Genomic DNA, 13034 nt, shown 5'->3' with positions numbered 1-13034 from the left:
CTCAAATGTGAGGCTGACTAGAAATAACACAGAAAAACTTCCAGAACTGAACATGGGTCTGGAATACCACCGACATTTCAATTAATTTCTGCATAGCATACACCTGAGCAAGCCCAAACAATACTGTGAAGGCTTTAAAAACTAAATGTGTATTTATACCACACCCCACAAAAGGGGGACAAGATCTGTATCTTATAGAAGCTCACCATAGCTTCCAGCTTTTAGGTGGGGGTCTGTGAATCTGAATTTAGGTACTCATATTTGCAATGCAAACTCTTTATCCATTGAGCCATCTCCCCAGTTCCAAAACACTCTTTTTTTTTAAGACTAATTATGCTATTTAATTTGAAGTAAAAACGCCTATCCAGCATGTCACCCAGAGATGTTAAAAGACTGCAGGCATCTCCACATGTCTCCTAGAGACCATTTCACCCACTGCTCTGTTTAGCTGCTAGCCTCTTGTCTCTCTCTTCAGCAATGGTGAGGCGGATTCCTTTTCCTCTGGGAAGAGAAATCCATGCTTTGTTGCCTTTGCCAATAACGAAGATGTTGGAAAGCCGGGTAGCAAAGCTGTTGTCATTGGCATCTTTCACATGAACCACATCAAAAGAGCCAGGATGTCTTTCTCTGTTAGTGATCACACCAATTCTCCCCAAGTTAGCACCTCCAGTCACCATACAAAGGTTACCAGTGTCAAATTTGATGAATTCGGTTATCTTGCCAGTTTCCAAATCAATCTGAATGGTGTCATTCACTTTAATGAGGGGATCGGGGTAGCGAATTGTACGAGCATCATGGGTCACCAGATGAGGGATTCCTTTTGTGCCCACAAAGATTTTTCTCACTTTGCACAACTTATACTTGGCCTCCTCAGGAGTAATACGATGAACAGCAAAGCGACCCTTTGTATCATAGATCAGACGGAAATTCTCTCCAGTCTTGTCAATGCTGATGACATCCATAAACCCAGCTGGGTAGGTTATGTCAGTCCTGACTTTGCCGTCAATCTTAATGAAGCGCTGCATGCAAATTTTCTTTACTTCATCTCCAGTTAGGGCATACTTAAGTCTGTTCCTTAAGAAAATGATCAGAGGCAAACATTCTCTCAGTTTGTGGGGCCCAGTGGATGGACGAGGAGCCCAAAACACTCTTTTAAAAATATTTTTATTGGGCTGGGGAGGTGGCTTGGCGGTTAAGCGCTTGCCTGTGAAGCCTAAGGACCCCGGTTCGAGGCTCGGTTCCCCAGGTCCCACGTTAGCCAGATGCACAAGGGGGCGCATGCGTCTGGAGTTCGTTTGCAGAGGCTGGAAGCCCTGGCGCGCCCATTCTCTCTCTCTCCCTCTATCTGTCTTTCTCTCTGTGTCTGTCGCTCTCAAATAAATAAATAAAAAATTAAAAAAAAAAAAAAGAACAAACAAAAATATTTTTATTGCACTGGAGAGATGACTTAGCAGTTAAGGTGTTTGCCTGCAAAGCCAAAGGACCCAGGTTCAATTCCCAGGGCCCATGTAACCCAGATGCACAAGGGGCATGTGTGTCTGGGGTTCATTTGCAGTGGCTAGAGACCTTGATGCACCCATTCTCTATCTGTCTCTCTTGTTTCTATCTCTCTATGCTTGCAAATAAATAAATTAATTAAAACCAAAAATAATCCAAACAATTTTTTTTTCCGAGGTAGGGTCTCACTCTAGCTCAGGCTGACATGGAATTCACTATGTGGCCTCAGGGTGGCCTTGAACTCATGGCAATCCTCCTACCTCTGCCTCCCAAGTGCTGGGATTAAAGGCATGTGCCACCACGCCTGGCTCAAACAAAAAATATATATATATATACATATTTGGTTTTTTGAGGTAGGGTCTCACTCTGGTCCAGGCTGACCTGGAATTAACTATGTAGTCTCAGGGTGGCCTTGAACTCATGGTGATCCTCCTACCTCTACCTCTTGAGTGCTGGGATTAAAGGCGTGCGCCACCATGCCTGGCTTCAAACAAATTTCTTTTTAATATTTTTATTTATTTATTTGATAGGGGCAGGGAGAGAGAGAGAGAGAGAGAATATGGGCACACCAGGGCCTCTCGCCACATGAACTCCAGACACATGCATTTGTGCATCTGACTTACATGGGTACCAGAGAATTGAACCTGGGTCCTTAGGTTTTGCAGGCAAGTGCCTTAACCACTAAGCAATCTCTCCAGCCCCCATAACACTTTTTAATGAAAAAAAAAGTCTGAAAGTGTCAGCAAAGGAAAAAAAAAAAGATATAGAAATGGGCTGGACATTGTGGCCCATGCCTTTAATCCCAGTACTGAGGAGGCTGAGGTAATAGGACCAGCATGAATTTGAGGCCTGCCTAGGATACAGAGTGAGTTCCAGGTCAGCCTGGGCTAGTAAGATCCTGCTTCAAAAATATAGAACTTGGGCTGGAGAGATGGCTTAGCGGTTAAGTGCTTGCCTGTGAAGCCTAAGGACCCCGGTTCGAGGCTCAGTTCCCCAGGTCCTGCGTTAGCCAGATGCACAAGGGGGCGCACGTGTCTGGAGTTCGTTTGCAGTGGCTGGAGGCCCTGGCGCGCCCATTCTCTCTCTCTCCCTCTATCTGTCTTTCTCTCTGTGTCTGTCGCTCTCAAACAAATAAATAAAAAATGAAAAACAACAACAAAAAAAATTAAAAAAATATATAGAAATGAGCCAAATGGAAAATTTAGTGCTGCAAAATACAATAATTGATATAATAGTTTGACTGGAGCTTGTACAAGAGAAACTGGAAGGAGAAGAAGTGGGAATAGTATAGGTTTCTTTAGTAAGAAACAAAACTAAACAAAGTAAAGCAAAACCAAACAGCATTTAATAGTTTTCATCCATTTTTTCATGTTGTGTTATATGAGTTACATGTTACGTTGTAAGTCATCATTACATTGCCACAATATACTTGATTAACTTTGCAAGTAGGCTCTGATGTGATAAAATACATGATAATTTCCTGCCTTGTTGTGTAGTCTGAATTATGTCACTCTGTGGGCCTCTAAGGTATAAATTATTCTACTTGTTAATAACAAGGGTGGCAAGAGACTGTATTTGATGATAAGATGGAAAAATAATGCAGCAGATTAATTAATAATGTGACACATCTGTATGTTTTCTAGCTCCTAGACTGAAGTAATGATCCTACCCCCTTGACAACCAGCAGTTGCTCATGCTTATGATCAAAACAAAAACAGAATCTTCCAGCAGCTTAAAGTAGAAACGGTACATAGAAAATTGTCTCTCTTCTTTCAAAACAACTCTACTAAGATGTCTTTCCCCATAATAATGAAATTTATTAAAGGCAGATAAAAAATGAAGCCCTTACCAATGACAAAATCAATGTATTTATGTACCACTTTCAGAGGAAATTTAACTAAGATCTTAACTATAGCAGCTTTGTTAGAAGAGAATAGTCAGGATAAGAAAAAAACAAAAGCTGGAGAGGTGGCTCAGTGGTAAAGAGCACTTCCTGTGTGAGCATTTGTACCCAAGGAAGCCTGGGAAACCACTCAAGTTTGATCCCCAGGCCTTACATAAACAAAGAGCTGGGCATGGCCACACAAGCCTGTAACCCCAATCCTGTGAAGAACAGAGTCTAGAGAATTGCTGAGGCTCACAAAATAAATTAATAAATAAAATAAAAAACAGGGCAAGCTTCAAGATCACCAGGAGACTCTGGCCCAAGTAAGAATGGGCTGAAAAGCAAGGGAGAAAGACACTTGAGTCCCCTTCCAACCACTGCAGGTGAGCACACCCTGACACAGGTGAGCCTACATAGGCACATACACTGCATCCACACCCACATACACACTACACCACACCACACCACATCATGTGTGTGTGTGCATACACCATGCACATGCTCACTTGTGTGCACATGCACACACACATACACACACACAAAACCAAACAGGGACTAGAGAGATGGCTTAGTGGCTAAGGTACTTGCCAGCAAAGCTGAAGAACTCAGGTTCGATTTCCCAGTATTCATGTAAAGTCAGATGCAAAAACAAGCACATGTATCTGGAGTTTATTTGTAGTGGCTGGAGGCCCTGGTGTGCCTATTCTCTCTCTCTCTCTCTCTCTCTCTCTCTATATATATATATATATATATATATATATATATATATATACACACACATATATATATATATATATACATATATATATATATATACACACACACATATACAATATATACACATTCTACTTATCTGTCTGCTTCTCTCTCTCAAATAAATAAATAAAATATATTTTTTAGAAAAACAAACAAACTATAATCAAGGAATCAGGTTCAAACTCTTATGCTCCCATGATCATACGATTGCAGGTTCCTGAGGCAACTTCACCACATTGTTATAATAAATGAAGCTAACAAATACCTAAAGCTCTGTTCTTAAGGAATAAGAGGTCAATACCAACCCACCCGTTTTAGCTCTTCTATTAATTTGTATCACATCACTAATGAGTTAATCTGTTTAGTCTTTGCTTACTAATTATTGATTCATTCACATATTCTACAATTATTTTTTGAGAATACCTACTGTACTAGGCCCTAGAGTTATAAGAATGGGCAATGTGTGATGCCCTAATAGATCTTATAGTTTAGAGGGGAAAACAAATAGACAGACAGTTACAAGACAATGTAGTTATGAGTCTTATTTTTTTGTGGTCCTATGGATCAAACCTACTACTGTACAATGTACTCTACCTCTGAGCCATGTCACCAGCCCTCCTTATTGTCATAACTAACATTTATTTATGTGTTTCCCATGTTACACATGCTATTACAAATGCTGGCCATACATTATCTCAAGGAATCTACACAGCAACCTTATGAGGTAGGTGCTATTATCATTCTTATAACAAAAATGAGAAAAAGCAAATGTAAAGAGTTTTGGTACATTCGTCAATGCTATGTAATTGGCACAACACCAGGCATGTCTCACTCCCAAATCAAGAGTGTACTTCAATAGCACCTGAAGTCTAGGGACTTAGGTAAGGCCTGCTGGACTATGGAATTTCATTATTATTATTATTATTATTATTATTATTATTATTATTATTTTAAATACAACTGTCAGTTCTTTTTTTAAAAAAAATATTTATTTATTTATTTGAGAGCGACAGACACAGAGAGAAAGACAGATAGAGGGAGAGAGAGAAAATGGGCGCGCCAGGGCTTCCAGCCTCTGCAAACGAACTCCAGACACGTGCGCCCCCTTGTGCATCTGGCTAACGTGGGACCTGGGGAACCGAGCCTCGAACCGGGGTCCTTAGGCTTCACAGGCAAGCGCTTAACCGCTAAGCCATCTCTCCAGCCCTATTATTATTTTTTGAGGCAGGATTTCACTCTAGTTTAGGCTGACCTGGAACTCGCTCATACTGGCCTAAACTCACAGCAATCCTCCTACCTCAGCCTCCTGAGTACTGGGATTTCAGGCATAAGCCATCACACTCATCTTTAGACAGAGGAGTTTAGCAGGAGGTGAAGTTAGAGGCGTGATCATGAGTTAGATCACCACAGGATTTTCAAGCTTTTAAGGATTTAGGGCTTTATCAGAGCAATGCAATGATGTTTAAGTTATCTATAACCTTGGAGCAATTCCCTCCAAAATTAGGAGCTCACTTAAGTATCATTTAATTATTCTCAGAAATTTAGAGAAAACTGAGCAAGGCCCCTGAATGGAGGCCATTGTATGAAATTGTATAGGTGACCCTAAATTGAAATGGAGACTCCAGAATGTTAGAGATGCCACTTCATGAGACATCTACCAAAAGTGCTACAGGCTCAGAGCAGATCTGGCCCATGTGAGGGGGTACAGGCAGCACAGCCTGAGGTGGAGATACCCAAGCATTTTGAAGCCCAGAGGATTTCATCATGAATTCCAGATACTAGATATGGGCCTGCAGAATTTGGTGTTTTCCCTGCTGGGTTTTGCTTTTGTTTTGGTACAGTCTTTCCTTGCTATGCCTCTAATACTCCTTTTTGCAATGGGAAATGCTTATTCTGTGCCATTATATGCAGGAAGTATGTAACTTGTACTTTGATCTTACAGGGCTCAGTTAAGAGACTGCCTTGGATCTCAGATTAGACTTTGAGCTATTGGAATTTTGAACTGTGTCTGTGGTGGTTTGATTCAGGTGTCCCCCATAAACGTAGGTGTTCTGAATGCTAGGTTCCCAACGGATGGAGATTGGGGAAGTAACACTTCCTGGAGGCAGTGTATTGTTGGGGGTGGGCTTATGGGTATTATAGCCAGTTTACCTTTGCCTTTTTTGGCACACTATTGTCTACCTTATGTTGGCTGGGGGATGACATCCACCCTCTGCTCATGCCATCATTTTTCCCTGTCATCATGGAGCTTCTCTAGTCTGTAAACCAGAATAAACCTTTTTTTTTTCTCGAAAGTTTTCCCCCCAAAATGTTGGGTGATTTCTGCCAGCAATGTGAATCTGACTGCAACAGCATAGTTGGTACCAGGTATGGGGTCATTTGCTGCTAGATACCCAACTGTGTGGCTTTGGCCTTTTGGAGCTGCTTTTCAAAAAGAATGTGGAAGGATTTGAAACCTTGGCCTAAGAGGTGCCTTGAAGTGCTATAAATTCAGCTTGATGGACTATTCTGGTCAGAATTGAAAGACCTGAATGCAGTAAGAGGTGAGGTTTGGTTTATGAGGTCAAGAAAGAGCTTTGCTTGGACTTGGCTAGAAGAAGTTTGTGTGAGAGGCTTGCTGTTATACCCATGTCCTGAGAACTTGTGCAGGATTGCAGTGTGTAGAAATGGACTGGTGTGTGCAGAGGGATATGACATGGGAAGAAATCTTTAGGATGAAACTTCTGCCCATTCAGCTGCAATCATATGAGAGATTACAACCATTGAGATTGGCCCAGCTGACATGCATTGGGACAACAGAAAGAGTGCAGTCTTTTGAAGGGGACTGACTGCTGAAGGAGTGTCCTGTTCTTCCAAGTCTGCTTTATTTCCCCCTGGATTAACAAACTGGCACTCTACCTGGTATTATGGAGTATAAGAAATACAGGAAAGAGAGGGTAATTGAATTGCAACACAGTCTTATGTTTTGAAAAGGGACATGAGCAGTGTGAAGCAGGTCTGCTAGATGCCTGCATGGAGACCAGATGGAGCCATGAGGATGGATAGTGAGTTGCAGTGGAGCCCCAGTGGAGATGCTGGGACAATGAGATGGCTGCTCAGGAAAGTTGCCGTTCCCGGATGACATTTTCCAAGACTGTTAGTAGCCTAGCTGGATGGGTGGAATTGGAACTACAGAGACTTGTTGCTGGTTAGAATTATTGGGCTTGGAGACTTGTCACTGGCTAGAGTTCTTGAACTTGGAGCTACAGAGTTTGACGTTTGCTCTGTTTAAATCTTATGTTGGTTGAATATTTCTTTGCTATGTCCAATGCCATCTTTTGCAGTGTGAATGTTTATTCTGTACCATCATAGGTTTTGGGGGGTTTATTTTCATGTTATGGCTCAGTTCAAAGACCTTGTATATGGGGATGTTTGAATATCATTGGGATTGATAAAAATTATGGGGACTTTTAAAATTACACTGAATGAATTACATTTAATATCCTGGATGGTTATCAGTTTATGGGGGCCAGGGATGGAATGTGGTGGTTTGATTCAGGTGTCCCCCATAAACTTAAGTGTTCTGAATGCTAGGTTCCCAGCTAATGGAGAATTGGGAATTAATGCCTCCTGGAGGGAGTGTATTGTTGGGGGAGGGCTTATGGGTGTTATAGCCAGCATCCCCTTGCCAGTGTTTGCCACATTCTCCTGTTGCTATTGTCCACCTTATGTTGGCCGGGGGTGGGGGTGATGTCCACCCTCTGCTCATGCCATCATTTCCCCTTGCCATCATGGAGCTTCCTGTAGAATCTATAAGCCCAAATAAACCCTTTTCCCCCAAATCTGCTCTTGGTGGGGTGATTTCTGCCAGCAATGTGAACTTGACTGTAACAGTGTTGGAGCTGTTAAAGACCATGAGGACTTTTGAAGTTGGACTGTATTTTACATGATGAGGCAACTATGAACCTATGGAGACAAGAGGTAGAAGGTTATGACAATATGTTTGGGTGTCAAGTTGGCAAGAGGTAGACTTGTGATGGTTTATATTGTCAATTGGATAGAATCTAGGATCACTTTGTGTGGTTATCTAATTAGATTAGCCTCTGAGCATGTCTTCAAGGGATTATCTTTTTTGGGTTACTTAAGGTGGGAAGATCCACCTTAAACTGTTGGCAGCATCATTCCATGGGCTGGGGTCCAGGACTGTATAAAAAAGGGAGAGTAGGCTGGAGAGATTACTCAGTGGCTAACGGAGCTTTCTTGTAAAGTCTATCAGCCTGGATTGGATTCCTCAGTACCCATGTAAAGCCAGATGCATAAAACGGCACAGGCATCTGAAGTTCATTTGTAGGGGCAGTGTCCATGCTCACACTCTGTGTCTGTCTGTCTCTCTCTCACACACACACAAATAAATAAATAAATTTGAAAACAGATAGAGCTGGCTGAGTATCAGCATCCATCCATCACTCTCTGCTTGCTTATGGTGAACCTGATCCAATCTGCCTCAAGCTCTTTCTGACATACCTTCCCCATCTTTTTTTTTAATATTTATTTATTTATTTGAGAGCGACAGACACAGAGAGAAAGACAGGTAGAGGGAGAGAGAGAGAATGGGTGCTCCAGGGCTTCCAGCCTCTGCAGACGAACTCCAGACACGTGCACCCCCTTGTGCATCTGGCTAACGTGGGACCTGGGGAACCAAGCCTCGAACCGGGGTCCTTAGGCTTCACAGGCAAGCGCTTAACCGCTAAGCCTTCTCTCCAGCCCGCCTTCCCCATCTTGACGGATGGTAACCTGGAACTGTAAGTTGAAACAAACCCTCTCTTAATCTGATTGTTGTTATATATTTTGTCCCAGAAATGAGAAGGTAAGTAATGCACCAACTTTCATATTGTAATTTAGAGGGTTCTGTCTTCAGAAATGCTGAAGAGTATTAAACACCAACAAGTTTTACCCAAGCTTGTGAATCATACAGAAATCGAAAGAATTGTATTGTTTGTTGTTGATTTTTCGAGGTAGGGTTTCACTCTAGCTCAGGCTGACCTGGAATTCACTATGAAGTCTCAGGGTGGCCTTGAACTCATAGTGATTCTCCTACCTCATTAAAGGTATGTACCACCACACCTGAAAAAAATTGTATTTTTAATATTTTGAAAATTGCCCTTTGGTAATAGTCTTTGTTCAAACAGAGTTTTCTTATTAACTAAAAAGCATTAGGCTATCAATAAAATAGAGTATTTTCCTCGCACCTCCCATGGTGGGTCTAGCTGCAGTTTTCAGGAGCTACTACCATAAGCAATGGGTTGAGATTCCCCTGGCCATTGCAGAGAGCAAATTGGACTCTCCTGAGCCTGTGCTTTGGCCTGTTCTGGCTTGTTCCTTGTTTGTTGATGAACACACATGCCTTTCTCACCATGATGGACTGTATAAGCCTTTCTTAAACTGTGAGCCTAAATAAATCCAACTTCTCTTAAGTTGCTTCTCTCAGCTATTTTGTCACAGCAATGAGAAAAGAAACCAATGATCTACCTTTAAGAAAATAGTATTTATTTTTGTATTATTTTATATTTTGGAAAGACAGAGAAAGAGAGAGAAGGAGGGAGAGAGAGAGAGAGAGAATGGGTGTGCCAGGGCCTTTCAACCACTGTGAATGAAGTCCAAATGCGTGCGCCCCCTTGTGTGCATGTGCGACATTGCATACTTGTGTCACTGCATCTGGCTACCTGAAGATTCCAGCATGCATTCTTAGGCTTCCCCAGGCAAGCACCTTAACCATGATGCCATCTCTCCAGCCCAGAAAACACTATTTCTAATGCTGCTGACCTCAGATGGATGTCTGTCAGGGATGTGTGTTGGAGGAAGCAAATTTCATGTGAGGTAGGAAGACAAAGCATGAACCTGTGGAGGTTAAAGGCGAAATAAGCATGTGATAACATATAAAGATGTAGCCACTAATGTGAGATTTGAATCTCTTGCTATCTGATGCCTAGCCTTAGATATTATGTATTCTTAGTTTTGACCATTAACCAATTATCCATTTTTTCAGTCAGCTTTTTGATGATGTGACAAATTAATGAAATAAATCAATTTAAAAAGGGTTTTGTTTTATTTATTTATTTTCTCTCTTTTTTAAATTAGTTTTCTATTCAGCAAATACAGGCAGTTTGGTACCATTATTAGGTTCTTCCATGACCCACCCCCTCCCCATTGGCCCCTCCTTGTTCAGGTATATGGGTCATGCATTGTGGAGTTAGCCCACAGTTATTGGTACGATAAATGTCTCTGCATATCATGACCCAAAATGTGGCTCTGAAATTCTTTCCGCCCCCTCTTCAGCAAAATTTCCCTGAGCCATGTTGGGTTCATTTTTGGTCTGCTTCAGTGATGAGGTGGTGGGGGCCTCTGAGGCTCTGGCTCTCTGATTTGGTAGGAGCTGATTTTTCTCTGTGTTGGTTTCCTTCCCCCTTGTGCTGGTATCCCGTTCATCAGGAAAACAGCACCCTTGCTTGTTTCACCAATTTTCCTTAGTTTCAGCTGGGGCCCTTTTGAGATATGATGGGGCAGCTCTCTCCTTAGGATCTGCATCATTCTTTCCCCGGGATTTGCAGTGCAGCTAGGTGGTCGCCATGTTGACCAGAAGTCTGTTCTATTTTGGTTCACGGTTTCAGTCAATGGTCACTTGACCCTGTTGCTTTGGCTCTGTGGTGGCGCAGTACATAATGGTGGGAGTGAATGATAGAGCATGGTTGCTCACCTCATGATGGCTAGCAAGAGAGAAAGAGAGACAGACAGAGAGAAGAAGAAGGAGGAGGAGGAGGAAGGAGAGGAGGAAGAGGAGGGGAAGAGGAGGCTGGAATCCCCTTGAGGAGCCTGCCGGGGTCCAGCCCTGGCTTGAAGGAGGGTCCCCGAAGAGAGGTGTGAAAGGGAGCGGCGAAATAACGACTCAAAGTCAAGTTCTGGTGCAAGCTGACAGGCTAATGCTGAAGGCAGCTGAGTTTTCTTATCTTTTTTTCTCTGCCTCCTTTTCTGTTTCTATTTTTTTAATTTTTCTATTTTTTCCTTTTTCTATATTTTTTGTCTTTTTTTTCTGTTTTCTGTTTCTATGCTTCCATGCTTCTATATTTCTCTACTTCTCTGCTGCCACAGCTCTTAGCCTCAGTCTTTTATTTTCTGATCACATCATGCAAGAACAAACTTCAAGAAAGGTACAATTTCACAGAATTCATAGAAACTTTTTGTTATTCCTTATCATCAAACAACCCCATAATTATTCATCTCAAGTAAAGTCGCCAGGCCCCTGTAATGATTAACTGTTTTCACATTTTCCCCATGTATGTGCGGTCAAGCACTTGTGATTTCCTGGACTTCTACTTTCAATTACTCTATTAAAGGTGAGAGGTAAAACAACCACAAATGGGACTTCCCATCATTAATCACTGATCCAGTAGATCCACTTATCCTTTAATTATTTATTTTGAATTTTCCTTTCCATGTCCCTCCAATACTTAGACTTTGGTGCCCCCCGATTGAACTATTTCTGACTTCGGTTGTTTTTCTGTAAGGATTCCTGGTAAAGAGTCAATTGCAATTGCCACCATTTAGAAAAATTAGTCATAGAACAATTTTTGCATTGTTCCAGGAGGTTCATTGTTTCCTCCTAAGTGTACTGTATTCCATGCCTGACTTTCTTGAAGGCCTTTAAGGAAAACAATTATCTCTGACCCATTTTCTTGTTTTTCCAATTCTATGCCAGAGCCTCTTTCAGATACATTGACCAACACTTCACCAACACCAATTTTTACTGGAAAAGTAAACTTAGTGATTGGGACACCAAGTGAAAGACAGAGAAAGACAAACATTATACAGAAAACCACATATTTCTGTAGCGTAGAGAGCCAAAGATTTTTCTATAGAGGGGCCACATCGGACTTCAAGGGAGAGACAGCTGGGCTGGAACTGTGTCAAGCAGCTCTTCAGCGCTTGATTCCTCGTGATCCTGAAATGGCGTGTTTGCCATCTCCTGCATTCCCCAAAGACCAAAATTCCTATGAGTAGATCTCACCCACCTCACAATAGCACCACAGGCTGGTGATCATTCCTTTCACACATGGCGTTTGAGGGACATTCCAGAATAAAACCCCAAATCCACTCTCCATTCTTGTATTTCTGTAGAGTCTGGATTAATGTCAATAATAACAATAATAAATAGTCTTGCTTTCCTTTGAAATATTTTCAAAAGATTATTAAAAACATTTAATGAAGTTCAAAGAAAATGTGATATTTTGTATTTATATATTATCCATACTTCAACTTATTTTGAATATAACATAACTACTATCATGGGGCTAATGGAATTAATATACATTTGGGGACCCTTGCAAATTGTAGTGCCCAAGTACAGAAAAGTTTTTTTTTTTTTTTTTCCATTTAAGTCTGATGAGACTTTCTGTGACTCACACATGGAATTTACTAAAAGAGATTTTGTTTAAAAAGAGAACAGAGTGAAAATACTGTAAGAAACAAAAGGGTTCTTTTTGTTTGTTTTTGCAAGGTAGGGTCTCACTCTAGCTCAGACTGACTTGGAACTCATTCTGTAGTTTCAGTCTATCCTTGAATTTACTATGTAGTCTCAGGGTGGCCTTGAACTCACGGCGATCCTCCTACATCTGCCTCCCAAATGCTGGCATTAAAGGCCTGTGCCACCACATCTGGCTTGTAAGAAAAAAATTAAGTACCTAGTTGAAAAGCCTCTCACCATGAATGATGCTAGCTTCCTGAACAGGAGCATTGGTGTCTGCAGCCAGCAGGTGGCAGCAGGGAACCATACCAGGGAATTAACTGATTTGAAAAGTCCCAGCCAGGCTGCAACCTGGGTCTGTGGGCTAGGAACCAGTGTTTGTGAAGGTTTAGTAGAGAG

General features: G+C 41.7%; 1 protein-coding gene across 1 annotated transcript; it reads right to left on the bottom strand.

The window, feature by feature from the left end:
- Positions 1-319: 319 nt before the first annotated feature.
- LOC101614724 (40S ribosomal protein S4) lies at positions 320-12942 on the bottom strand. The gene is made up of 2 exons (XM_004668761.2): positions 12873-12942; positions 320-1147 (listed from the first exon to the last, which is right to left on the bottom strand). Exons 1-2 carry the CDS (start codon positions 12940-12942, stop codon positions 429-431), a joined length of 789 nt encoding a protein of 262 aa, XP_004668818.2. The 3' UTR covers positions 320-428.
- Between the last annotated feature and the right edge of the window lie 92 nt (positions 12943-13034).

Source organism: Jaculus jaculus, chromosome X, assembly GCF_020740685.1.
Source record: "Jaculus jaculus isolate mJacJac1 chromosome X, mJacJac1.mat.Y.cur, whole genome shotgun sequence".
In the NCBI taxonomy this organism is placed as follows: Eukaryota; Metazoa; Chordata; class Mammalia; order Rodentia; family Dipodidae; genus Jaculus; species Jaculus jaculus.
The sequence above is the reverse complement of the archived record's forward strand: the minus strand, read 5'-3'. Positions and strand labels throughout refer to the sequence as shown.

Bases quoted from the DNA above. Each gene is read 5' to 3' on its own strand.
- LOC101614724 (XM_004668761.2), bottom strand. From the start codon at position 12,942: ATGGTTCCCTGCTGCCACCTGCTGGCTGCAGACACCAATGCTCCTGTT. The intron at 1,148-12,872 runs GTGAGAGGCTTT...TTTTTAAAAGAG, and splicing joins GGAAGCTAGCATCATTCATG to TGTTTTGGGCTCCTCGTCCA.